This window comes from Sorex fumeus, unplaced genomic scaffold (genome assembly GCF_029834395.1).
Source record: "Sorex fumeus unplaced genomic scaffold, SorFum_2.1 ptg000020l, whole genome shotgun sequence".
Taxonomy (NCBI): Eukaryota; Metazoa; Chordata; class Mammalia; order Eulipotyphla; family Soricidae; genus Sorex; species Sorex fumeus.
Genome location: NW_026606077.1, coordinates 12,095,001 through 12,122,509, shown reverse-complemented (window position 1 = coordinate 12,122,509; position 27,509 = coordinate 12,095,001). Strand labels below are relative to the sequence as shown.

The window sequence follows — 27,509 nt, the reverse complement described above, 5'->3', positions numbered from 1 at the left end:
TTTCCCAAGAGTACTTTTTTCACATTTCTTGTTGAGATCTGGGTCTTCCGATTTTCCAGAGTGGAGAGGATTTGGCTTTAGACTCCATTGCATTAGTGCTGACATTTTCTACTGAAATTCCTCTGACTGAAAACAGGACAGAATTACCAGAAATAAAAAATTTTAATTCCTGGTGAATCTCTTCTCATTGTTTCATGCAGAGTTTTTTCCAGCCTTTGGCATCTCTCTCTTGCTTCATACCCAGAAATGGAAGAAGATAGGATAAGTCAAGGAAATGAAGCCTTGGGAGCCCGAGAAATGAAACAAGCTTGACTTTCTTGTGTAATAAACATGTGAAATATATCTGAGGAACTCAAACCAGATGGGTACAGGAGAGGACCCAAGACCTAAAAGCTTGGACTTCATACACTGAATGACACATGGGAGTATGAGTATGAGAGACTCTCTTGAAGAGGATTTGTTTGCTTGAAGGTGCCACGAAAGTTTTGTGGCGTCTGTCTGGGATTTGGACCACCCAAATCTCTTTTCACACTTGATGATTTACTTGTTCATTACTTAGATTTAATTTATCATTCTTCTCAGATGATGTTAATATAAATGAGTCTTTTTTCATTTAGATTGATAGATTTTCTACAATGTCAGGGAAGTAAGGGGAAAAGTGGCCTTCCTAAGCCAGAGAAGAAGAGAAACTGGATACACAGCAAGACTAATTGCTGGAATCAAATGTCTGATGAGGGAAAGTCTCTGATACTCAACTTGATAGAAAGTTCCATCTTCTGTGGCCACACACATTGTCCCAATAGAAAGGTTCTGGTCATCTTTCCCAGGAGTAAAGACTACTGAGTTAGAGCTCACAAGATTGTCACACAACTAATTGTACTTTGCAAGAAGGAATTTTATGAGGGATTTTTCTGAAAGCAGAACTTGGAGCCATTGAACTTAATTCCACAGTGGAGTCTTCCAACTCCTTCAACTACAACCATTTTATTGTCTTGAAAATGAGAGGAGTCCTCCTTGGTATTTCTTGTGTTTGCTCATATATGGGGAGAAGTATGGCTTTCAGGCCATAAAGTTTGGGCCTTAACTTTCTCATTTGAACTCCTGGCAAAATAAGAAATCTTTATATTGGGACTTGGAAAACATATTCTAAAATGTAGGGACAAAGACTTTGCTTTCTTGAAAGTAGCTTTAAACTACTAGACAAATTACTTCCTTAGAAAGTTCCTTTATATCTGCATGCAGCCAAATCATGTTTAGCTCAGTCCCTAGTACCTCCTATGGGTCCTGAGAATCACCAAAAGGCACTCCTCAGCACAGAGCTGGGAATAGCCCTTGAACATAGCCTGGTATGGCCAAAATCCCTCCCCACACATCACACTAAATAAAAATAGAAAGTTTTGTATAAAACAAGCTCCCAAAACTTATTTCTCATAGTACATACCATCTAGTCCTAATTTTCCACTTTACCCTGACCCCAGTCCCAAGCCAAACGGGGAAACCTATCTCTCTTATTCACATAGCAGCACCCGAGATCTTCAAAACAGTGTGGTCCTACATCAGCATAAACACTGTTAGGTCTCCTGACCATTTTTCAGATGGTATTTCCCAGAGTCCTCACCTGTCCTATGCCCTTTGTGTTTCCATTTTCTCTAGAAGTTATTTCCATAATAAGTTTCCCTTTTTAAAGTATGACAATTACAGCTGAATCAAGTAGCCTGAAACAAGATTTTCCAGTTTCCAACAGTACAAAAAATAATTCATTTCCTTTTATCTGGAGACCATTTTTCTCAAGCAAGTTTTGGATTTCTCATACTCTGTCACATGACTGATATTTGGTTATCCATACAACTAAGTTTTTCTTTGTCCTCATTTCTTCCTCCAAGATTGGTTCTCTCATTCTAAGATTTAATAATTTTAAATTAAATTTTTCCTTTTCTTATCTGGTTGGATTATTTTACCAACTCTGGAAAAGTTTTTTAATCTTCATTTAAAAAAATAATTCTGCATAACATCTATGATTCCTTGCTTCTTACCACTTGAAATTAACTTGATGAGCAAGTCTATGGGTCCTTATCACAGGGTCCAACCTATTGTTTAATAGAATCAGCCCATCTGCAGCAGATTATAGCACATCTGCACTCTGATGTGTCTGATGATTAGGGCAGTGCTTCTCCAAGTGTGGTCCTAAATATGCAACAGCAAGACCTCCAACTTGTTAGAAATCCAAATTTACCACTCAACCCATGTCTACTGAATTGTAAACTTTGGAAGAGGGCTTAGGAATTTATGTTTGCTCAAGTCCTCCAGTTGACTGATACCTGCTCAAATATGGTAGCTATTAATTCATCATTGGGGACAGGGACAGATAGAAAATAAATCTAAAATATACACATGCATCTGACAGTCTTATACTCTTTTCAAGTTGTCAACTTATGAACGACCTAGCCAGACATTCTAGTAGCATGGATGCAATCTCTGTACCAAAAGGACATTCTCTTTAGACTCTATTTGGTTAAATGAGAAACCCAAGGGGGAAGCCTTGAGCTTGGAAGGTGAAAAAGAAATGTTCCAGAGAGACTGAATTCTGACCAGTAGAAGAGACTGATCAAAACATCCACCACTAGTCCCAGATCAGGGGAACAAAGGATGCTTCTAGATGACCCTGAGTGGTTGGGCAATGTTGCATTTCCCCAAAGTGATTTTAAACAATCAAACATTTAACAAAGTAAGGTCTCATACCTGCTTTTCTTTACACAGGCCCATCTGCTAAACATTCCAAGCTGGAATTGGAAAGAGGGTGATGATGCAATCTGCCTTGCAGAACTCAAGCTGGGGTTCATAGCCCAGAGCTGCCTGGCCCAAGGCCTCTCCACCATGCTCGCCAACCTCTTCTCCATGAGGTCATTCATAAAGGTAACGTCTTGTCCTATTAGAGCATATTAGCCCCGGATTCAATTTGTCGTGGGGTTGAGTAGAGAGCACAGCTTAAACTCAAAACAGATCGAGGGGCTTTATCCACTTTGGTTAAGGAGAAATTCCTTGTTACAGATTTGGGCACACAGCCAACTTCTTTCAAAATTATGTTTTTATTTTTATTTGGCACATCCACGGCCATTAAATGATTGTTCAAAGCACAATCCTCTCTTTTTTTAGATAAACCACATGTTTATCTATCAACAAAGCCTCCGCTGTTAAAACAAAAATATGATTTATATACATTCCATATGGCACCAGAGCGCCTAAAGAAAAGAATTATCATTTTGCTTTTTTACATCAAGTGGCTGGTGGACCTCTCACTGTGCGGATAAATGCAGACCATGTGTTTGTGCCGAAGCCCAAACCCCAACAACATAATTCATTTATTTATTTCTGCACAATCAAGGAGGCCAGCAAGGCTGACATGCCATGGTTATTTGAATGGAAAGTGAAATGATGAACCAAGTCCTTGGCAGCAGTGCCCTTCGCGTCCTGAGACTGGCGGTCTGGATATGCTCATGTTCTTGTCAGCCTGTCCGCCCCACAGAGCTGAATGAACAGTCTTGCCCAATCCTTCAAGATGGCTCCTACCTGCAGGACTAATTTAGGCTCGGAAAGACTTGGCTGTCCTTACAGGCCGGGCCAGGGACATCATGTTTCCAGGATATTGTGTTGTGGGCACAGTCTCCCTTTTAGAGGGAGCTTTTGTATCACAAGAGATTGACAGCACAAACACTTGTTCCTGGATTAGGCTTAACTCTGACAGTCCTGGTAACACAACAAGGTAAAGCTTACATAGTTAGGATGGACCGTGGATAATTTGACCTTGCTGACAATTAGGTCAGGGTTTGGACTTGCATTCTCTTTCCTGTTATAACAAACACTGTCCTCCCGCTGTTCATCGATTTTCTCGAGCAGGCCCAGTAACGTCTCCATTGTGAGACTTTGTTGTTACTGTGTTTGGCATATCGAATACGTCACGGGTAGCTTGCCAGGCTCTGCCATGCGGGCGAGATACTCTCAGTAGCTTGCCGGACTCTCCGAGAGGGGTGGAGGAATCAAACTCGAGTCGGCCATGTTGGCTGCGTGCAAGGCAAATGCCCTACCGCTGTGCTATCGCTCCAGCCCTTTCCTGTTATATACACATTTATTGACATTTCCTATCCTGAGTAGCAGTGGTGGGATTAGCAGTGGATGTGGTGGATCGGTAGTATGTCACCAGGAGGTTTCACAAGGGGGCCAAGAGCCCTGAATTCAAAGATGTGGGATCTTCAGATTTTGGCCACCATACCTGGAACATCCAGCATCAGCACAAAGGCTCTTGGGTAGAGTTGAGGAAATGACCTTGGCTGCAGTGGGAAGAAGTGGTGGGGAGAATGGGAAAGCAGATCGACTGTTTCCATGAGATGCCCTCCCAGAAGTCCACAAGGAAAGTCATCACTCAGAACAGGATTGTTTTCCTTATGTCCCTCCCTTAGTGCCCTCCTAATTTACCTTTAGTCGGCAATAGAGAGCTAGCATCACTCTATGGAAGAGAACAGATTGCTTTGGAGCCACATCAATCACTTTAGCAATAACTTGAGCAAAAACTCTTCTGTGCACATGGATGCCCAAACTGCTTGACCTGACACAACTTCCGGCCTGGATGTAACTCACAAGTAGGATCCGTGTGTTCCTGGAAACATATTTAATCCAGGCAGCTATTACCCTGCCAGGACAAAACTGAGTGTAGACATAATGGAGGCGACAGGGAGGTCTGTTGGGCTGGACTTAGCACAGACAAGACAGACAACCAGATGTAGCCCTGGTGTCTCCAGGGCTCTTGCAGTCAGTGCAAGGAGACCAGACTCCGGATGAAGGCTTGTCACCAAGAGCGCTCCTCTGGCCCATTCAGCCAAATGCTAGAGTTTTCATCCGGCAGGGGATTGCCCACAGGACTGAGCACATGGTCCAAAGAGCTGGGCTTTACCTCCTTGTGTTCCTGCAACATGGGCCTTGGCAAGGCCCTGCCACAGATGGGGTACTTGCCATGGGTATGTTTTGATTTTGTGGTGCCTGCATGGTAACTCAAGCTGTCTGTCAAGAAAATTAATATAACAAATGTGACTCTGAGTCTTCAGTGTTATTACCAGCAGGGAGAAATTCTGTCCAACTTTCTTCAGGACCCTGAAGGGCCTCACCTCTGTAGCCAAGGACATCCCCTTCAGCCCAACTCATCCCACTGCCAAGTTCCTATTTAGGAAGAGCTGGGCTGGGCCCTCTTGTAACTGAAAACATATTTCTCTCCCAGGGTCATGTTACCATGTTGTTTCAGACTAGTGCCAACTTCCAAATGTTTGAAGACAGATAGCTCGCTGAATATGGTCTTTTGACATTAACGTGGTCTTTGTGTTGGAATTGCTAAGGCACATGACCTGGAAATTAGAGGGCTTCCACATATACATTCATTTAATTTAAAGTAGGGGTAGCCTTCACAGCCTTAAGCACACATGATTAAGGAGATTGTCTTGGTGTGCTTACACTACAAATCCCAGATCCTTGTCTCTTTTAGGCCATAATAATACCATAATGTGCTCATCTTGGCATGTTTTATATATTATGTCCTATTCCAGGAGGTCACAAAGCCTGCACTTATTTTTATTTGGGGGGACAGATGGAAAAAGGAATTTATAAGTGGATTATTGTTTACAGAAATTGCTTCCTTCCCCAGTGTTCCCCATGGTCTATGGTGGAGAATTCATCAGCACTTCCATGGGGACCGACAGGCCTATTAGGACAGAGAGAGAGGGGATGTGGCTCTGGCAACACTTGATCCCTTGAGAACACTTAGTGTTTCTGGGAGCTGAAGGAGAAGTGTGAGCTCACTCTTTCTCTTGCCTTGGGCAGGTACAGTGTCTGTTTGTTGGCTCTGCAGAAGACATTGTACTCTGCCCTTGCTAAGAGAAGACAAAGGAACCAAACTGTGATGACATATCATACACAGAAGCACAGTCCTCTTCACTGGGCTTTTAGTATGTGCAAGACCAAAAATCCAGGACAGAAAGCAAACTTTCTATAAAGGAGAGATGAATTGTTGGTTTATAGGAGTTATGAAAGAGGCCTGGCCAAAGGTAGCAGGAAACATGGGGAGTACTTGTTTATCTCTTCAGTGTCATTTTCAAAGGTCTGTATACTGGAGCCTGTTGCCATTGCCCATGAAAGTCCTTCTTCCATTTTGGATGTGTCATCTTTGGGTTGATCTCAACTTTGGAGGAATCTATCATTTTAACTCACATCTTTGGGGATAATGATTTAAGCTTACTATATACTGCTAAAGATCATTTTTTCTCATTACTTGTTCTTGCTGTTACTGTTTTTGGCATACGTTAAATGCCAAATTGAATACGTCACAGGTAGCTTGCCAGGCTTTGCCGTGTGGGTGAGATACTCTCGGTAGCTTGTCGGGCTCTCTGGCAAGAGTGGTGGAGAAATTGAACAACAAGTCTCACAATGGAGATGTTACTGGTGCCCGCTCGAGCAAATTGATGAACAATGGGAGGACAGTGCTACAGTGCTACTTATTCTTAATTTGCTCCACCTTTACAGAATGGTCTCCTGTGCAGTTTCTCATGTGCTGGGACTTAACAAGTCCATGCTAACTTTCTCATTATACTTTGATGCAAGAGGTTCTGCTTGGTGTGACAGGAGTTCTCTGACCCTACAGCTTGTGGCTAAGGACATTTTAAGCTGAATTCAGTTGATATCCTTGAGTTTCTTTCAGAGTACAAGAAAATCAACTGGTTCCTGTGATTTCTCTGTATCTTACATTATCAACCCTTAAATGGAACATCCTGTTCATTTACCACTATCTGATCTCTAACCACCTGTCTAGCAGGTTCAAGTGAGAATCTTCCTAATGTCTTCTGTAAAGACCAAGACAATGAAATGTTTTAGCTTATCTTCCAGGCTCTCACTCCTGAGTAAGTGGCCACACTTAGCCCCTACTTGGCTTTCTTGCTTGATTGTAATTTAAGATCCATTGATTTTTTTTTCTGTTTCAGAGTCTTACCATGTAATACTTAACTTTCTCTTCAAGTTGGGGTTTTCAAGTCAGGGTTTGACTTGGACATCTTTGTGAACTATGTTGTATTCTTTACTAGGATTAACTGTCCTTGTACAGGATTGTGTATGTGTACGTGTGTGTGTATGTGTGCATATTGTGTTGACACATATGTTTAGATGGTTGTTAGTTACTGAAATTTCCTTTTAGTCTACATTCTCCAAATTTAGCACATTTAAAGAATCCTCAGCATTTCTAACTATTTTAATTCTACTAAACTCTGATTTTGCATGCATACACATATGCATACACACAAGCACACACTCACAACTGCCTGGAGTGTGGCATAATCTATATAATTTTTTTCTTGGTTGAATAAATAAGTTCTGGAAATGGAGAAATACATGATGAGCTTCTTGTACTTTCCCGTTTTATACTATTTGGGAATGATGGGTGAAATGTTACTTAAAACTGATAACATCACAGTCTCCATCAAATTTTTAATTTCTGAATGAGAAAACACTGTGGAAATCAGATTTGTGTTATTCAGTTTGTGCTTTGGCTCAGATGTACCTTACTGGATATGAAAACTATTTTTTCATTATATATATTACCATATTGAGGTAAACTTTCAGCAATACATAGTCTAACACTAACTGTAACCAAGGGAATAATTTTAATTCATTTATTTGAGGTTAGGTTTATGTGCATATGTGTACTTGTATATAATCACGTATAAAAACATTATGGTTTAGTAGATGGAGATGTAAATCAGGACTCTTTAATATTAGCTAAAATCTACAGGATTCTAACACACATGCCAAGCTCTATGACAAGGGATTTATGTACATCATCTCATTTTTTCCTGACAATTGCCCTGCCTAAACTTGGCACTGTTAGTATCCTCACATTTCAGTGGCAGCCACAGTAGATTAAAGAAGCTAATTAACCTATGTGAAGACATAAAGCTTGATACTGACCGACTCTGGTGTTAAACCAGGCAAACTGGTTCCAGGTTTGTCCTTGAGTAAATAAAAATATGACCAACATAAGAGAGAACTTAGCTAGTGCCAACATTTCAGCTTTAAATCCTTTATTTTATGGAATCTTTTGATTCATTAGAGATTCTCTCAGCACCTACTATATTCCAAGCTATCCACACTGTCATCCTTATAACTAGGAGGCACTCATAAGATTCAAGAACTTCTGTTTTGACTGGGCTGTATGGCCACAGATTTGCATAGTCCCAACCTTTGGGTGTTTTTGGTTTTTTTCTTTAAGTAGCTTTGCCAAGGACAGAGATCATTGCATCAAGGTGGGTAATGGTTAGCATATGCTAAGATGAAACAGGTGGAGAAATGAATAAGGCACCCACAAAGTTAAATGGCATTGCATACTACTATCATCAGTGGCAAGCATTATTGGCTTAGGTAGGTGCTTTGGGAGACAATGAGTCATTCTTATTGAGTGTTGGAAGTAATTTTTTCAGGCCATAGCTGTTTATCCAGAAAGACATTAGGAAGATTCTCACTTGAACCTGCTAGATAGGTAGTTAGAGATCAGATAGTGCTAAATGAACAGGATGTTCCATTTAAGGGTTGATAATGTAGATACAGGAAAAACCACAGGAACTAGGTGATTTTCCTATACTGTTGAAAGGAACACAAGGGTATAAAAGTGGATTCTGTTTAGTCTGCCGTCGGCCAAAAGCTGTGGGATCAGAGATCTCCTCTCACACCAACCAGAGGCACTTGCATCAAGTATTATGATAAAGTTAGCTTGAATTTGTTAAATCCCAGCACACAAGAAACTGCAGAGACCATTCTTTAAAGGTGGAATAAACTAAGGACAAGTAATGAGAAAACGATCATAAAAGCATGACTTTATCAGACATTATACATAATCATAGACTGGAGAACCTCAACCTTGAATAGCTATCAACTTTATTTGACCTCTTTTGGCCTCATCTTGAAAGGACTTCCTGTTTTTAACATCCCTTTGACTCGTCCAGAGATTTTGCTCTTGCCATTCCCTCTCACTGTAATTCCCCCTTCTGATAACTTCATGATTCTCACTCATGAAATTCTTCATATCTTTGCTCTTTGTTAATTTCTCATAGACCCCTTCCTCTAAATATTAGAGATGCTCATTTAGTGGTGAATTAAAATATATTAGCTACCGAGAGTATTCGATATGCCAGACACAGTAACAACAAAGTCTCCAATGGAGACGTTACTGGGCCCGCTCGAGCAAATCGATGATCAACGGGAGGGCCTTTACTTTACTTTACTATACAAAAATTAAAGTAAACATTCATAAATGTTTAGCTTGGTAAATACTGAAAAGTCAACAAACCCTTGTAACTAGGGACCATATAAGAAAGAGTACATTATCATACTCCATGGGCCTTTTTTATGCAGATGAAAATATACGTTTGGTCTAATTCTGGACTATCTTCAGGAGCATTGACAGCTACACAAGGTTAAAGTCTCCAGTCTATGAGTAAATTTTATCTGTCTGATAAAGTAATGATTTATGATTCAGTAGTCTTATTGGAAATAGAGGTAAATCAAGAATTAAGATCATACTTGCTCTGAAACTTCTTAAAGTCTCTACAGGAAGTTGATGTCCTATCTGCCATTATCTTCAGAAAGCATATAGATGTTCTTCTTGACTTTGTGGAGTAAAGAGCATTGCTGTGTGCAAAAAATATCAGGGGAACATTTAAAATTTTTGTGTCACCCTCCCCTCTTCATCCCATAGAATCACATCCTAATTTAGTCTCCATATGTCTTTAATTTATGGAATTTATTATTTATTTCCTCTCTTTGCTGAAGTCATAAGCTCTGTAAAGCTCAAGTCTTCTTGCTAAATGTGCCAGTGCCTAGAACCGTTCTTGACTCCTACTAAATACTTAACATGTATATATTGAATAAATGAATGAATAAGCTGGCCCCAGCCAAGGCTGGTCTGTCTTTATTGCAGACAGCTGGGTAGGTCCTTACAATTTTGGGTGATTATGGTGCTGAAAATGTCTTTCATTGCTACTGTGGATGGTTTCCTTGCCAAATTAAAGAACTTTGACTCCATGCAGAAACTTGAAATGCAAAGCTCTATAATCCTTGGCGAGGATGTATGGGGGCTGGTAAGATTTGGTTATAAACCATTTAGACTGCCAGAAAATCCAGTCAGTGTTTAAATTCACAAATCAAAATAAACACCATGAATTGAAATGAATTTGCTAAGCCTCAGTAACCCATTTGGGTCAACAACAATGTGTATCCCCCTTTCTTTGTACTTAAATCTCATTAGATCAGCAACTCTGTCTGCCTCCCCCAGTGCTGCTCACGCGGCCTGTCCAGGAAGACGAACGCCCACCTGAATGTACAACAGCATCCCTGCAAAAGATTTCAAACGAAGAGAGAATTAATCCATGAACGATTAACAGGGATTTCATTCCCCTCTGGCCCCAATAATTTCTAGAACATTGAATTAGAGAGTTCTCAGACCTTTACAAATTCTCAAGGCAAACATTATTAGCAAAGGGAAGCCCATGCAGCATGTTAAAAGATTGCCAGAAAATGTCAATGGAATTTCAGAATAAAATAAAAGAGGTTCAAACTCCCTTCCTCATAAGCTCTCCTCCCTCCCTCCATCCACCTAACATGATTAGAAAGTCATTTCATGTGTCTTAAATGTTTGGTCAATCAAAAGCAAATGAACATGATTGATAGTGACAAGGAACACATTTAACTCATTATTCTTTACTTTGCAGCAAAATGATTTGTGTAAACTGTCTGCCTAGCATTAAAGGTAAAACAAACTTAGAAACCCCAAAATGTTATATTTTTTGTCTAATATTTTCCTTTTGGTTTTATAACTGTAATCACATATGGATTCTTTTATTTGGATCTTGGCATGGACTGAACAAAGGAAGGCAGTGCAGAAAGATTACATAGCATAAAAACAGAGCCCATGCCCAGTGGGGACAGAGGCCCAGAAGCTGCTAGACTCAGAGGGAAAACCCAGAAAGAGCAACCATTCATCCAAATTCTGTACCAATAATAAAATATTGTCTCTAATGTGAAAGAACAGCCTTCTTAGCAGAATCTTTGATCAAACCTCAAAACAATTTTGTTCTGAGACTTTTGGCCATTAATTAATAATATGCATTTCTAAGTTTGCCTGAGCATCCACAGGCTAAGTCCTCCTGACCCAGCCTCCCACCCCTTCTAGTCTCCTAGCTTAGGGTTTCTAGTGTTATCCCGTGTTGGTAATTTTACAATCAGTTCTCTCAAAATTACATGTAAATCATTAGAAATAAGATTTTCATACAGTGATACCAGTTGTGACTCTGTCTCCAGGACAATGATGAGGAACTAGAAAGTTTGAGGTGACTAATTTACATATCTAGGGGGTACAAAGAAAGCAACTACCATGCATTTGATATGGTGAGTAGTTTGCCAAGAACTTTCAAATCACAATAGTACCCTAAGTACTATTTCAAGATAGACAAGAGTTCTATTAAATATCATACAGAAAATACACCTAGTACAACGTATTTGATATTACTAACTCTTCCTTTAATAGAGAGTAGATAGAAATAGAAGCAGAGTTAGGAAGATGGCTGACTTCTGATTGCACAGCTGGATGCAAAGTGGCAGAGGTCACTAGATTATGGGGTTTATGGCTCAGTGCTATGAACTATTTCTCCTAGAGAAATGTCTCAAATATAAACTTTGCTTGGTTTTGACATTCAAAGTCATAGCTTTGAAAAGATTAGAAATCACTTTGAATTATTTATAGTAGTAGCTTATGTTCTTCTTCATGCCAAACAATGTGTGTGCACATGTGAATGTGTATACGTATGTGTGCATATGTGTGTATGTGTGTGTGTTTGTATGTGTGTGTGAATATAGTCCTTCAGAGGTAGGGCATATGCTTGTCTGTTCCATTTCCTTATAATCCCACAATCAAAAAAATTCCCAGACAGAGTTGTCTCTTCCAAGGCCACTAGGTCTTACCATGCAGGAGAATTTGTTGGGAGTAACTAAGTCAAGATCTGAACTGATCAGAATAAGGAGATCATGGCAGAGGGGATTGAAGAAACTCAAAAGGTTTAGTTCCAACCATCTGAGGGAAGGAATGATGGGTCTAGACTGCAGAACGGGGGCCCTTTTTAACAGGGAAAATGCCAGTAAAAAGGTAGTGAGCTCCAGAAGGGAGACAGTGCTGCTAAAAGGAAGAGAACCCATATTAGGGAAGAGCTACAACTAATCCTTGCAGGCTTCTTCTAATGATAGTAACATTTTTTCAAGTAATTCAGACAATTTGGACTCAGGCAGTGGGGCTTGGGACTGATATACTTAAGATTAGTAGAAAAGTGTCATCACTAAATTCACTGTTCCACTCACCAGCATCGATTATAGAAAAGTGCTTAAAGAGTGTTGTCCCAAAAAGATTTAGGAGTGCTTTTAATTTTCCAGATAGATCCTTATTTATTTTATTTTTAAAAATTAGCTTACATTAACATTGATATGAGTATGTGCATGTCTGCGTATACACAGTTCTTTGCATTTATTTTTTATGTAGGAAGTATTACTATTTATTCAGCCATTGATTAGGCTGATTGAATTGGGCATGAACTCTACCTTTTTTTCTTGTTCTTTTTTTAAAATAATTTTATTTATTGAATCACCATGAGAGCAGTTACAAAGCTTTCGGGTTTAAGACTCAGTCATGCAATGAAACACCTGTCCCTTCACCAGTGTCCATTTTCCACCACCCAAAACCCCAATATGCCCCTCATCCCAAACCCTCCCCCTACCTGTGGGGCAGATGATTTCCACATTGCTCTCTCTCTACTTTGATTACATTCAATATTTCGACACCAGGTAGGGGGAGCAGGTGGAGGGACAGCACCCTTTCCCTCCCTGGGGTGGCCCAGCGCTGGTAACCTACTGCAGGGACTGGGCGCATTTCTGCCAAAAACCGCTGGGTTCTGAGATTTGTTTCTGAGTCTCTTGGATCATGGCTGTTAAGCAGTTTGATCAGGAACCAGAGAGGCCTTGACTCCAATTATATAGCTGAGCAGGAGAAGGTTTGTGGGTGTATCTCCCACACACCAAAACCAGTAACTACAATTGGTCTCATTCACCTGACCCTGAAGGCTTCACTGACATGGCAGCACTGAGAAGGATGAGAAAGGAGAGGCCGACAAAATCTCAAGGCCGAACTAGGCTGCCACAACGAAGGAAGACAAAAATGATCGTCTGTACTTTCAATGCACGTACGCTAGCATCAGACGCATCCATCGAGGACCTGATGGTACAAGCGCGAATGATCAAGTACGACATCATTGGTCTGACCGAGACAAGAAGGCACGAATCTCACCATGCCGTTTTCAACACTGGAGAAGAATTGTTCCTCGGAACATGCGATGAAAGAGGTGTTGGAGGCGTCGGTGTCCTTGTCAACACAAACTTGGCCAAGAGCATTGATTCATTCGAATGCCTAACAACCCGAATCGGATGTTTACATTTGAATAGATGTGGCTCACTGCCTGCAGTTTCTATCTTCATTGTCTACGCACGAACATCTCATTATGATGAAAGAGAAATCGAGAAGTTCTACATGGAGCTAGAGAAGTTCTATAAAGAAGACCACACCTTCTACAAGATCATTGTGGGTGATTTTAATGCCAAGATAGGACCGAGAAGATCAGCTGAAGAACTTCACATGGGGACCCATGGCCTAGAATGGAACGAACAGGGTGAGAGACTGTCTGAGTTCATCATGTCGACCAAGACCATTCATGGTAACTCACAGTTCCAGAAGGCAGAATCTAAATGATGGACATGGGAGTCTCCAGGTGGACGATTCCACAACGAAATAGACCACATCATATTCAATCGATGGTTTTGCCTGACTGATGTTGCTGTTGTCCCAAAATTTCGAACGGGATCGGACCACCGTCTCCTTCGTGCAAAATTCTACTTCACAGAGCGGGGAGAAAGGGCTGCAAAGTTCAAAAAGAGAACTCCCAGAATGACCACCAACTGGGAACTCTTGGGTACTATTGCGGCAACATGGGAAGATGCCATTGTTGACAACATTGACGAGGAATACGATCGACTGGTTCAGCACCTCCATGAATGTGCGAGGAACGCCAAGAGAGAGAGAGCCACAAAAAGTCGCCTATCTTCGAAAACTCTTGAGCTAATTCGCCAGCGTGGTTTGGCGCATGCCTCAGGCAACCGCAAGCTAACGTCCGAGCTTGCAAAGCAGTGCAGAGATGCGATCAAGGAAGACCTCAAAGAGAGAAGAGCAGAAGTACTGGTAGATGCGGCAGAAGCCGGGAAAAGTATTCGTAACGCCCGCCTGTCCTTGGCCAACTATAAGACCAAGATGACTGCCCTTCGACGTCCTGATGGATCCATCACATCCTCCAGAATGACAATGGAGAAGATTATCCATGACTTCTAATCAAATCTCTTCGATAGCTATGTCCACTTGCCGACATACCAAATTCCACAGGATGGGTATGTCGTTCCCAACGTTCTCCCTTCCGAAATCTGACACGCCATTTTGTCGGTAAAGAAACAAACAGCACCCGGCCCAGACAAGGTCAGACCTGAACACCTGAAGAACCTGCCGTCAGTACTCATCAATACACTGGCTCGGCTCTTCACTCGCTACCTGTCTGAATGCAAGGTTCCGTCCCAATGGAAAACCAGCAGGACCGTACTACTGTTCAAGAAGGGAGACATCCATGACATTGGCAACTATCACCCGATCTGCCTATTGTCTGTCATCTACAAGTTGTTCACTCGAGTCATCCTGAATAGGATTGGCAGAACACTAGATGAAGGACAACCATGCGAGCAAGCAGGGTTCCGCAAAGGATTCAGTACCATCGACCATATCTACATGATAACCAAGCTCATTGAGGTTTCTCGGGAGTTCAAGATGCCGCTCTGCTTAACGTTCATTGATTTAAAGAAGGCCTTTGATTCTGTTGAGACGGAAGTGGTCATTGAAGCCCTAGCCAATCAGGGCATTCAAGCCCAATACATCAGGATCCTCCATGAGCTGTATTGCGGATTCACTACCAGGATCTCACCATTCTACAAAGAAGTGATCGTTGATGTCAAGAGAGGGGTGTGGCAGGGTGATACCATTTCACCGAAACTCTTCAGTGCCACCCTCGAGAACATCATGCGACGACTGGAATGGGAAGGAATGGGAGTGAAGATAGATGGTCGGCAACTACACCACCTCCGCTTTGCTGATGACATTGTTTTAATAACACCAAACATCAGCCAAGCGGCACAAATGCTGGCCGACTTTGACCGTGAGTGTGGAAAGGTAGGACTACAGCTGAATCTTACAAAGACAATGTTTATGAGAAACAGCCTTGTTCCTGACGCCCCATTCGTTCTCAATGGAACGACCATCTCCGAATGCAACAGCTATGTGTACCTAGGTCGAGAGGTCAACATGACAAATGACCTGGCACCTGAGCTGCGCAGGAGGAAGAGAGCGGCTTGGAACACCTTCAAGAACGTCGAAGAAATAGCTAAGAGGACGAAGAACCTCCGGCTCCGGGCACATCTCTTTGATTCCACTGTTCTTCCTGCATTAACATATGCCTCAGAGACCTGGGCCCTACGCAAACAGGATGAGAACGCTATTCAGGTCTCCCAAAGAAGAATAGAAAGAGCTATGCTTGGAATATCACGTTTCACTCAAATGAGAGAACGAATCCGGAGTTCTGACATCCGTCGACGATCAAGGATCAGGGACGCTGTCTCATTTGCCAAGGTGTCGAAAATCAGATGGGCTGGTCACGTAATGAGATTTAAAGACGACCATTGGACTAGAGCTGTTACTGATTGGATTCCACGGGATGTCAAGAGACCGCTTGGCCGCCCACCTACCAGATGGTCAGACTTCTTCATCAAGATCATGAACGATCGGTTTGAGGCCCTTCATGTTCCCGGTGCGAACAGATGCCATTGGGCTACACTAGCACGCGACAGGGACAAATGGAGACGTTACTGGCGCCTGCTCGAGCAAATTGACGACTAACGGGAAGTTAAGTGATTAAGTGATTAAGTGATTACTTTCTTGGTAAACTTGGCCCCAAGTTGTTGGGGTCTGGCCAAAGGCACAACAGCAATTTTGAGGTATCTGAAAGACTAAAGGCATCATCAGGCTGCTGATGCATTCGCCTCACAGGTACAGATTGACCTGCTGGCGGCACCATACCCCCAGTTTTTTTGCATTTTAACATTATGTTGAATCCTGAACACTTCCAGAATCAGAACACAGACATTCTGATACCCACAGTTCTCTTGTGTTTGCCCTTTGCCCTCTAACTCCTTTAGCTCAGACAAATACTGATTTATTCTTGTCATCATAATTTTGTCTGTCTGAGACTTGAGTATAAATATAATCACAGTATTTGAAGTTTGATATTGCCTTCTTCAGTAGGGTTTCTGGGATGGTAGAAGTCCCTCTGGGTTATTGCATATCAATACATTTTTCTTTCTGCTGTTGAATAATATGGCATTTTATGATTGTTTTGTAATTTTTTAAAAAGCACATTCATTTCTTTAATAGCCAGTGTTTAGGGTGCTTTCAGTTTGGACTGATTATGAATGTATCTGATACAAACAATAATGTAGAAGTTTGTGCATATATAACTTTTAATTTTCTAGGTTAATTAGGAAGTATGGTTCTTAGATTATAGGGTATGTATATGCTTAACCTAAAAAGGAAACTGCCAAAACATTTTTCAAAATGATCAGAACATTCTTGTTGCTCTAAATTCTGGATAATACTTAGTATAGTGTTATTTTTTTCATTTTAGCCATTTTAATGGGCATTTAGTGCTACCTAGTCATAGTTTAAATATTTGTTTTCCTAGTGACAGATGATCTTGAAAATCTCTTTACAGGAAAATTTGTCATCCATGAGTGAAATGTTTTATATATACATAAAAATAGACTTTCTCTGTTTGAATAATATGGCATTTTATGAATGTTTTGTAATTTTTTAAAAAGCTCATGAATCACTGTGAGAAAGTTACAAATAGACTTTCATTTATAGGGGCCATACATTTATAGGGCCATTCATTTATAGGGGTATTCAGAGGGTCAAAAATTGAACTCAGATCTCATTTATGCTAGGCATGTGCTCTACAACTCAAGCTATTTTCCTGCTCCCATGCTTCATTTTTTAATAAGCAGTTTAGCAGAAATAGAGCAAAGATACTGAATGTTCTCATATATCCAGTACCCCTATATATTCATAGGCTTCCCCGTTATCAACATCTTCCACAAAAGAAGTAGGTTTATTACAATTGATGGAATTACTTTCTCTAATCCCTGGAAAACACTGTTTTTTTCTGTCTCTATAGTTTTGCCATTTCCAGAATGTCATATAGTTGGAATCATCCAGCATATATTATTTTGGTTGGCCTCTTTCACTTAGTAATATGTTTTTTAAAGGCTTACATTTTTTAAAAAAAAATTATTGATTTTATTGAATCACCTAGAGAAAGTTACAAGCTTTCATGTTTGGGTTACAATCACACAATGATCAAACACCCATCCCTCCACCAGTGCACATTCCCCACCACCAATCTCCCCAGTATACCCCCCTTCCATCCTCCCCACGCCTCCATGGCAGTCATTAGTCCCCATACTCGCTCTCTAATTTTGGACATCATGGTTTGCAATACAGACACTTAGAGGTCATCATGTATGGTCCATTATCTACTTTTGGCACACATCTCCCATCCCTCCAGCCATATTTTCCTAGTAATCCCTTCTCTATTCCATCTGCCTTCTCCCTCCACTCATGAGGCAGACTTTCAGCTATGGGGCAATCCTCCTGGCCCTTGTATCTACTATCTTTGGGTGTCAGCCTCATGTTATGTTATTCTATACTCCACAAATGAGTGCAGTCCTTATATGTCTCTCTCTCTCTCTTTCTGACTCATTTCACTTAGCATGATATTCTCCTTGTCTATTCACTTATAAGAAAATTTCATGACTTCATCTCTCCTAACAGCTGCATAGTATTCCATTGTGTAGATGTACCAAAGTTTCTTTAACTAGTCATCTGTTCTAGGGCACTTGGGTTGTTCCCAGATTTTGGCAATTGTGAACAGTGCTGCAATGAACATATAGGTACAGATGTCATTTCTACTGTGCTTTTTTGCATCCTCGGGATATATTCCCAGAAGTGGTATTGCAGGGTCATATGGAAGCTCAATTTCTAGTTTTTGAAGGACTGTGCATATTGTTTTCCAGAAAGGTTGGACCAGTCAGCATTCCCAACAGTGAAAGAACATTCCCTTTTCCCCGCATCCACGCTAGCACTGTTTGCTTTTGTTCTTTTGAATGTGTGCCAGTCTCTGTGGTGTGAGATGATATCTTATTGTAGTTTTGATTTGAATCTCCCTGATGGCTAACGATGTGGAGCATTTTTTCCATGTGCCTTTTGGCCATTTGTATTTCTTTTTTGAGGAAACTTCTGTTCATTTCTTTTCCCCATTTTTTGATGGAGTTGGAGGTTTTTTTCTTGTACAATTCTACCAGTGTCTTGTATATCCTGGATATTAATCCCTTATAAGATGAGTATTGGGTAAATATTCTTTCCCATTCTGTGGGCTCTTTCTGTATTTTGGTCACTGTTTCTTTTGAAGGGCAGAAGTTCCTTAGTTTGATGTAGTCCTATTTGTTTATGTTTTTTCCACTTGCATGGTCAGTGCTGTTTCATCCTTAAAGATGCTGTCAGCTTCAATGTCATGGAGGGTTCTCCCTACATTTTCCTCTATGTACCTTTGGACTCATGTCTGATATTGAGGTCTTTAATCCACTTTGATCTGACTTTTGTCAGATCTAATGCCTGGCATTAGACAGAGCTTATTTTTCTTTTTTGCAGGTATCTATCCAGTTTTCCCAGCACCACTTGTTGAAGAGGTTTTCCTTGTTCAATTTCACATTTCTTGCTCCTTTGTCAAAAATTAAGTGGTCATATATTTGGGGGTCTGTGACAGAACATTCAACTCTGTTCTATTGGTCTGCAGGTCTGTTTCTAGCCCAATACCATGCTGTTTTAATTGCTACTGCTTTGTAGTAGAGTTTGAAGTTGGGGAAGGTGCTATTCGTGCGGGTTTATTGTTCCATATGAATTTCAGAAGTATTTTGTCTATTTCTTTGAAAAATGTCATGGGTATCCTTATTGGGACCACATTAAATTTGTATAGTGCTTTGGAAAGTATTGCCATTTTAATAACGTTAATCTTCCCTATCCATGAGCAGGGGATGTGTCTCAATTTCCTGGTGTCCTCTTTTATTTCTTGAAAAGGTGTTTCGTAATTTTCCTTGTATGGGTCCTTCATTTCTTTGGTTAGGCTGATTCCAAGATATTGATTTTCTGAGGTACTATTGTGAACAGGATTTTTTTAATGTCTCTTTCTTTCTCATTATTTGTATATAAGAAAACCATGGACTTTTGGGTGTTGATTTTGTAGCCTACCACTTTATTATATCAACCTATTGTTTCTAGGAGTTTTTCTGTAGAGTTTTTAGGGTTTTCTAAGTATAGTATCATATCATCTGCAAATAGTGATAGCTTGACCTCTTTCTTTCCTATCTTTATGCCCTTGGTATCTTTTACTTGCCTAACTGCTGTGGCCAGGACTTCCAGTACTATATTGAATAGAAGTGGTGAAAATGGGCAACCTTTTCTTGTGCCTGATCTTAGAGGGAAGGCTTTTAGTTTTTCCCCACTGAGAATGATACTTGCCATGGGCTTGTGGTAGATGGCTTTGACTATATTGAGGAAAGTTCCTTCAGTGCCAATTTTGCTGAGAGTTTTCATCATAAACGGGTGCTGGTTCTTGTCAAATGCTTTCTGTGCATCTATTGGTATGATCATATGGTCTTTATCTTTTATTGATATGGTGGATTATGTTGACTGACTTGTGAATTAAACTATACTTGCATCCCAGGGATGAATCCTACCTGGTCATGGTGTATGATCTTTTTGATGATCTATTTGCTAACATTTTCTTGAGGATCTTTGCATCTGTGTTCAGCAGGGATATTGGCCTGTTATTCTCTTCCTTTGTGGTATCTCTGTCTGCTTTGGGTATCAGGGTGATAACTGCTTCATAGAAACTGTTTGAAAGTGTTTTTGATACTTCACTTTTATGGAAAAGCTTAAACAGGATTGGGAGTTAAGTCCTCTTTAAAGATTTGGAAGAATTCACAAGTGAATCCATCTGGGCCAGGACTTTTGTGCTTGGGGAGACTTTTTATTACCATTTCAATTTCCTTGATGGTGATAGGTCTGTTTAGGTATTCCAGGTCTTCTTGGTTCAGCCTTGGGAGTCTATAGGTATCTAGGAATTTATCCATTTCCTTGAGGTAAAGGTTTACATCTTTTTGTGACTTGAAAGCTCATTTCTTTGTAGTATTGAATAATTTTCCATTGTATGGATATACTAAATCTTATTCATATATTCACCAACTGAAGGACATCTTGACTGTTTCCAAGTTTTGGAAGCAATTATGAATAAAAGTGTTATAAACATCGTTGTGCATGTTTTTGTATGAGCTTAAGTTTTTAACTAGGGTGGAGTGATAGCACAGCGGGTAGGGCGTCTGCCTTGCACGCAGCCAACATGGCTGACCCGAGTTCGATTCCTCCGCCCCTCTCGGAGAGCCCGGCAAGCTACCGAGAGTATTCGATATGCCAGACACAGTAACAACAAAGTCTCCAATGGAGACGTTACTGGGCCCGCTCGAGCAAATCGCTCGAGGGTAGATACCAAGGAGTGAGTTGCTGGATCACATGTTAAGAATATAGATTTGTAAGAAGCTTCCAACTGTCTTACAATATAGCTACCCTGTTTTTGCATTTTTGCCATTAAGGAGGTGGCCTATAGCTTTATATCCTTGCCAGCACTTGGCATTATTAGTGGTTGGCCCATTATTATTTATTTGTGGTACTGGAGGTCAAACCCAGGGCTTTAAACTTGTAAGGCGTATCTCTGTCACTTATTTACACCCCCAACTCCTTATTTTTAAATTGAAGTATCTATTTTTTATAATTGAACTTAAGAGTTTGATCTATTTTTTAGTGTATTGTTAAATAAAGGACTTGTAAATATTTTAATCCAGTACACATTTCCATTTTCTTAACACTGTATATCCTTGGGGAAAATATTTAACTTTGAAAATTTGGAGAACTTTCTCAAAATGTTAAATAAAAACTTACTATATGATACAACAGTTCCATCCCTAGCTATTTACCCAAGAGGAATGATATCATGTGCTCAATTTTCTATGGGTGCTGTAGTGAATTAGCACTAATTTAGTGCTTAAAACATTCCTGATACTTTTGCTTCTTTTCTGGAGGCCTTATTTTTGAGATCAGCTCCACTGGAAAAAATCGAAGTATTGTCAGATCTGGTTCCTTCTGAAATCAAAAATTGTTTTTTACATTTTCTAGAAAGTTTATGGAATCTGCCTGCATTCTTTGGCTTATAATTCCTCTTTCATATAGCTCACCTTTTGCTTCCAATTTCACATCTACTGTCTCATCTTTTGAAAAATATCCATCTGTCTTCTTCTTACAAGGATGCTTAGTATTACAGTTTGGGCCCTCTTGGATAATACAGAATAATCTTCCATCCAAGATCCATAACTTGCTCTGCAAATTCCCATTTGCCACTTACAGTACTGTTCACAGGTTCCAGGGAATCCAACATGGATATAATTGGGAGAATTCTTTAATCTGCTCTCTGCTCCATAAAAATTCATATCCACTTCACAACTCAACTCAGAGCCAGAGAGATAGTACAGCAGGTAGAGTACTTCCCTTGTACCTGCCAACCTGGGTTTGATCCCTGACAGTGCAAATGTTCCTCCAAGCATCACCAGCAGTGATCCCTAAGCAGAAAGTCATCAATATGCCCTGAACACCACCAGGTATGGCTTCCAAAAAGATAATCAATGAAAATGTCTCAACCCTGTAGCTACATTGCAATTCTAAACTTTGTCTAAAAATTTGTCCACTTGAAATGTTGTTATCTTTTCTAAATCAGCCATGAGTTAGACTTTGGATATGTGTCTTCCTGGGGCAAAATTTCTTTCCACATGTGGATCTGTAAAACCTGAAAATTATCTCTTAAAAAGAAAAGATAGTAGATGTGAAATTGGAAGCAAAGGGTGGGAGTTTTATGAAGAAGGAAGTATAAGTATTTTTTTCTGAAACATAGTAGAATAAAAGTCAATCATAAGCATTCCAAAGGAAAGAGAATGGAAGTAGAAAGTAGCCACCATGCCCTAGTAATTTCAAATGCAGTCAGATACATTTAGACCTCGATTTAGAAATAGTCTTCTGTGGCTTAAAATTGTCATTAGTTAACGTGATTTCGCAAATGTATTTTTTTCCCAAATTGTCTTGGCAATTAATTGTTTGGATCTTTCCATATAAACTTTAGGAACAGCTTTTCTGTATCTACAAAAACTGGATTTTGAGAGGCTGGAGCAATAGTACAGCAGGTAGGACATTTGCCTTGCGCATGCCTGATCCAGGTTTGATTCCCAGCATCCCATATGGTCCCCTGAGCAACACTAGGAGTAATTCCTGAGTGCAGAGTCAGGAGTAACCCCTGAGCTTTGCTGGGTGTCACCCAAAAAGCAAAAAAAAAAGGATTTTGACTGTATTGTATTAAACATATGGACAAATTTGGGATAGCACCAGCCTTCATTAATATAAATTTCAATCCATGAATATGGTCTCCTCATTTATAGAGACTATTCTTTTTTTTAAAAAAAAAAATTTTATCAGTGAAACACCATGAGGTACAGTTGTAGGCTTACAAATTTTTGTGCTTGGGTTTCAGTTATACAATGATCAAGTTACCCATCCCTCCAACAGTGCCCATTCTCCATCACCACTAATCCCAGTAGCCCTCCCACCCCCATCCCCCCATCCCATCCTGCCTCTGTGGCAGGGCATTCTCTCTCTCTCTCTCTCTCTCTCTCTCTCTCTCTCTCTCTCTCTCTCTCTCTCTCCTTTTGGGTGCTGGGTTTGCAAAAGAGGCATTGAGCGGCAATCATGTTCTGTATTTAGTCTACTTTCCGTATGCATCTCCCATCCTGGGAGGATCCTCCCAACACCCTTTATTTGGTGCTCCCTTCTCTATCTGAGCTGCCTTTTCTCCTAGAATGTGCAGCTCTCCTCCGAGCCATGGAATAAACCTCCTAGTACTTATCTTGGCTATTCTTGAGTGTTAGTCTCTTATTTTGTTACTTTATATTCTCCAGATGAATGCAATCTTTCTATGTATAGAGACCATTCTTAATTCCTGTTTTTTTTTTAAAAATTAGTATTTCTTAGTTTTATCATATTTTGTGCATTTTTGTTATATTTCAATGTAACATATTTTTGAGAGGAACTATTGTAAGTGAAATCTAAATTTTTTAATTTTCAATTGCTTTCTGGTGACAAGTGTGCACACACATTATTTTTCTGTTGTGACCTTTTATCCACAACAGTATTGCAATGGCTAGTATTCTTGTAGGATGTTGAATAAAAGGAGTGAATATAAATCTTTTATTTATACCGGACTTAATGATAAAATATTCAGTGTTTCCCCACTAAGTGTAAGTTGTAATAGATATTTTGTAGATCATTTTTCTGATGTTGAAGAGGTTTTTTCTAGTAATAATTTAATGAGATTTTTTATTGTGAACAAAAGATAGAACTTACTAAGTTAAATTTTATATAATATACACATAGAAAAATTACACATATATTGTATAATTCATATTTTACATTGTTATTGTCCACTTAATAATAATTATCTATATATAGTCCTGTTGTTTTTCTTCAATAGATTATGAATAGGAAGTTAAATTGCCTGATTTGAGAATACTGAACTAATAGTTGACATTCCATTGTAAACCCCACTGAATGTTCTCTTAATATATATTTCTGTAGATTGATTTGCTAATTTTTGAAGAATTTTTATATGAATGTGAGTAGGCATTTATAGATTTTCTTATACAATCTATATAATTTTGCTATCAGGATAGTATTGGCTTTATGAAATAAGTTGGAAAGTCTTTTTCTTGCATTATCTAGAAAGGATTGTATCACAGTGGTAATTTTATGCACATATATTAAACTAGTGATTCACTAGTGAAACTATCTGGGACTAAATTTCTTTTCTAAAACGGTTTAAATTTGCTTAATACCTGTAGGATCTTTCCGGTCATTTATTTAAGATGGGTTTTAAAATTTGAGGGTTTTAAGAAATCAGTCTAATTTACTTGAATTGTTCAACTTACGTTTGATAGTTGTTCATAGTATTCTATTGTTGTCTATCGAATGTCTGTAGATTCTCTCTCATTCTGTCTTTGTGACTCATGACTGCTTTTGTTCATGAGTACATATATATAAGTACTCAGAGGCTACAGAGCTCTCCCCAGCAATACATAGGAGGGTTGTGGTACTAGAGATTGAACCCAGAACATTGCAAATACAGAGCATGTACTCCACCACTTATGTCACATTTCCAATCCTCTCTCTCTCTTTTTCTCTCTCTCTCCCTCTCTCAGTCTCTCTCTCTCTCTCTCTCATCAGTCTTACTAGATTTTGCTTATCTTCTCAAAGAACTATATTTAGTTTAATTCTTTTCTTTCATTTTAAGGTTGTTTTCCTGGTTGTTTTTATTTATATTATTCTTTTAACTTGTTAAGTTAGATTCACGAATCACGACCATCCTGTTATTCGTCGATTGCCTCGAGCAGGCCCCAGTAACGTCTCTTTCATCCTAGCCCTGAGATTGTATTCAAGGCTCTTTAGGAAAATGAGACCCATCATTGTTACTGGTATTTGGCATATTGGGTACGCCACGGGGAGTTTGCCAGACTCTGCCATGTGGACAGGCTACATTCAGTAGCCTGCCAGTTTGTCCAAAGTAGGAATGAGATAATAAGATATCATAATAAGATGTCGGCCCTGGACCCTGCGTGGCTTTGTCCCTCTGCCAGTACCTTCATGTGTCCGGAGAGTGGTCTCAGCATGGTGGTGGCTGGTCCTGGAGGTCTTCGGCTGCCGGAGCACTGGTTGGGGCGGGGAGGAAAGCTCAACCCGCTCCCCTCTGAGGGGCCCCTGCAAGGGCAGCCAGGCACGGGGGCAGGAGACTGCACTGTTCTCTTCCAGGAGCTGGTTTTTATAGTCTCTGAGTCTTGGCTGTTGATGGGATTACACTGCGCCAGGGGGCCAGTTAGTTGGTGGGTGTGACCCCTGCCTACTGGAATTTGGAGAATCTAGGTGGAGGATGCTCGGCCCCAATCCGAGTAGGCCTGGAGATCTCGGCCCCGGAACCCGCGTGGCTTTGTCCCTCTGCCAGTACCTTCATGTGTGCGGAAAGTGGTCTCAACATATTGGTGACTGGTCCTGGAGGTCTTCGGCTGCTGGAGCCCTGGTCGGGGTGGGGAGGAAAGCTCAACCCGCTCCCCTCCAAGGGGCCCCGGCGAGGGCAGCCAGGCGCGAGGGCAGGAGACTGCACTGTTCTCTTCCGGGAGCTGGTTTTTTTAGATTATTGATTTAATATTTAGATTAAGTTAGATTATTGATTTAATATTTTGAAGGATATGCTCAGCTAATGCAAATATTCCCTTCTAAGTACAGTTTTAGCTGAATTCCACACATTTACGCTTTTTATTTATTGCAGGAAAGGGGATGTTGAGCCATATCTCACTGCTACTAGGACTTACTCCTGGCTTTGTGTTGAGGAATCAGGCTTTTTGGGGTTCAAGGAACCATATGTGGTGCTGGGATTGAACACAGGTTCAGTGAATGCGCCTTACCTGCTGTACTATATCTCTGACCCACCCACGTATTTTTTATATGGTATTTTGTTCATGATTCTGAACCCAATTCTAGTGTGAGAGAACTTTCATACATCAAGAAACAAAAATTTAACTTAATTTTCATTCCATTTACTTGATACAGCATCTGTTTCTGCAGGCTACCGACATCTCTCAAGACCACCCTCTGCTTCAGACATGGGAGGCAATCCTAGGCTGTGTCGTTTATATTTTTTTGACCAACAATTACAAATGAAAGCTTGCCACCACCCTCCTCTGATTTGATCTGTTTGCCAAAATATCTTACAGAATTAGAAAATCTGTTTACTCACTAGATCACCCGCTTATCACAAAGGATATGAAATAGTAGCCAAATGAAGAGAACATGGGTGAGGTTCAGATCCCAAACAAAGGAATTTTAGGAGCTTGGGGCCTGGCAAGGTGATACATGGTAGTGATCTAGATATCTAATATGGAATCTCTCAGTGCCTTCTTTTGGACTCTATAGTTATTTCATAGGGGGTTATGATGAATTAAGTTATTGACCATGAGCTGTTGGATACTTCTCTCCCTGGAAATTGGGTGCTGGTTTCCCTGTCAATCAGACCTCCTCTACAGATACTTCCCGAAAGTAATCTTCATTAATATAGAACCAATAAGATTAATAATACATCCATTTAAATTTTAGGATTCTGAAGCTTTCTCAGGAACTAAGATCAAGAAACCAAATATGACAAATTTGGCAATTTATTTATGGCAGTTTTGTGTGACACTTTCATTATGACAATTTTTTATTGCTCAGAAATGTCAAGAATTTGGAGGAGCACTGAGAGGCAAGAGATGTTCCCATTACTATAATGCTTCAGTAAATTTCAAGGGTTTTAGGAGATATGAGCCATGAACTATGGACAAAGACCAAATATATATAATAATATGCTTTGGCTTTCCATATATATATAATCACAAAACCATATTTTATTGTTAAAATATTTTTTTAATTTCAACTTGTAACTTTTCCAGTGGCTCATAGATTTTTAAATTGCATTTCTTAATTTCCAAATATTTAAATAACTCTCAGTTGATTTATGGTCTGGTTCATTATCTTTGGAATATTCTTTGCATGATTTTGGGTCACACCCAGGAATGCTCAGGGGTTACTCCTGGCTTTGCACTCAGGAATTACTCCTGGCAGTGCTCAGGGGACCATATGGGATGCCAGGGATCGAACCTATGTCGTCCGCGTGCAAGGCAAACACCCTACCCACTGTGTTATCGCTCTAGCTCCTATATTTAAATTTTAAATAATTTTCCTAATAAGAATATATAGCTGGTGCCTTAAAATATTCATTTGACAGATGCCTGTTATTATGAAATGTTTTCGACTGTTTATATGGGCTGGAGCGATAGCACAGCGGGTAGGGCATTTGTCTTGCACGCGGGCTACCAGGCCAACCCGAGTTCAAGTCCTCTGCCTTCGATTCCTCCGCCCCTCTCGGAGAGCCTGGCAAGCTACAGAGAGTATCTTGCCTGCACAGCAACGATATGCCAAACACAGTAACAACAAGTCTCACAGTGTTACTGGGCCC

At 40.2% G+C, this 27,509-nt stretch overlaps 1 protein-coding gene across 20 annotated transcripts in view; it reads left to right on the top strand.

Moving 5' to 3' along the window:
• KCNMA1 (potassium calcium-activated channel subfamily M alpha 1) overlaps nucleotides 1–27,509 on the top strand; it is a 771,897-nt gene that overhangs the window by 548,171 nt on the left and 196,217 nt on the right. For all 20 annotated transcript variants that reach the window (XM_056113556.1, XM_056113555.1, XM_056113550.1 and 17 more), the window contains exon 14: nucleotides 2,758–2,913. In XM_056113556.1, coding sequence (XP_055969531.1) covers nucleotides 2,758–2,913 — 156 coding nt within the window. The remainder of the gene's footprint in view (nucleotides 1–2,757; nucleotides 2,914–27,509) is intronic.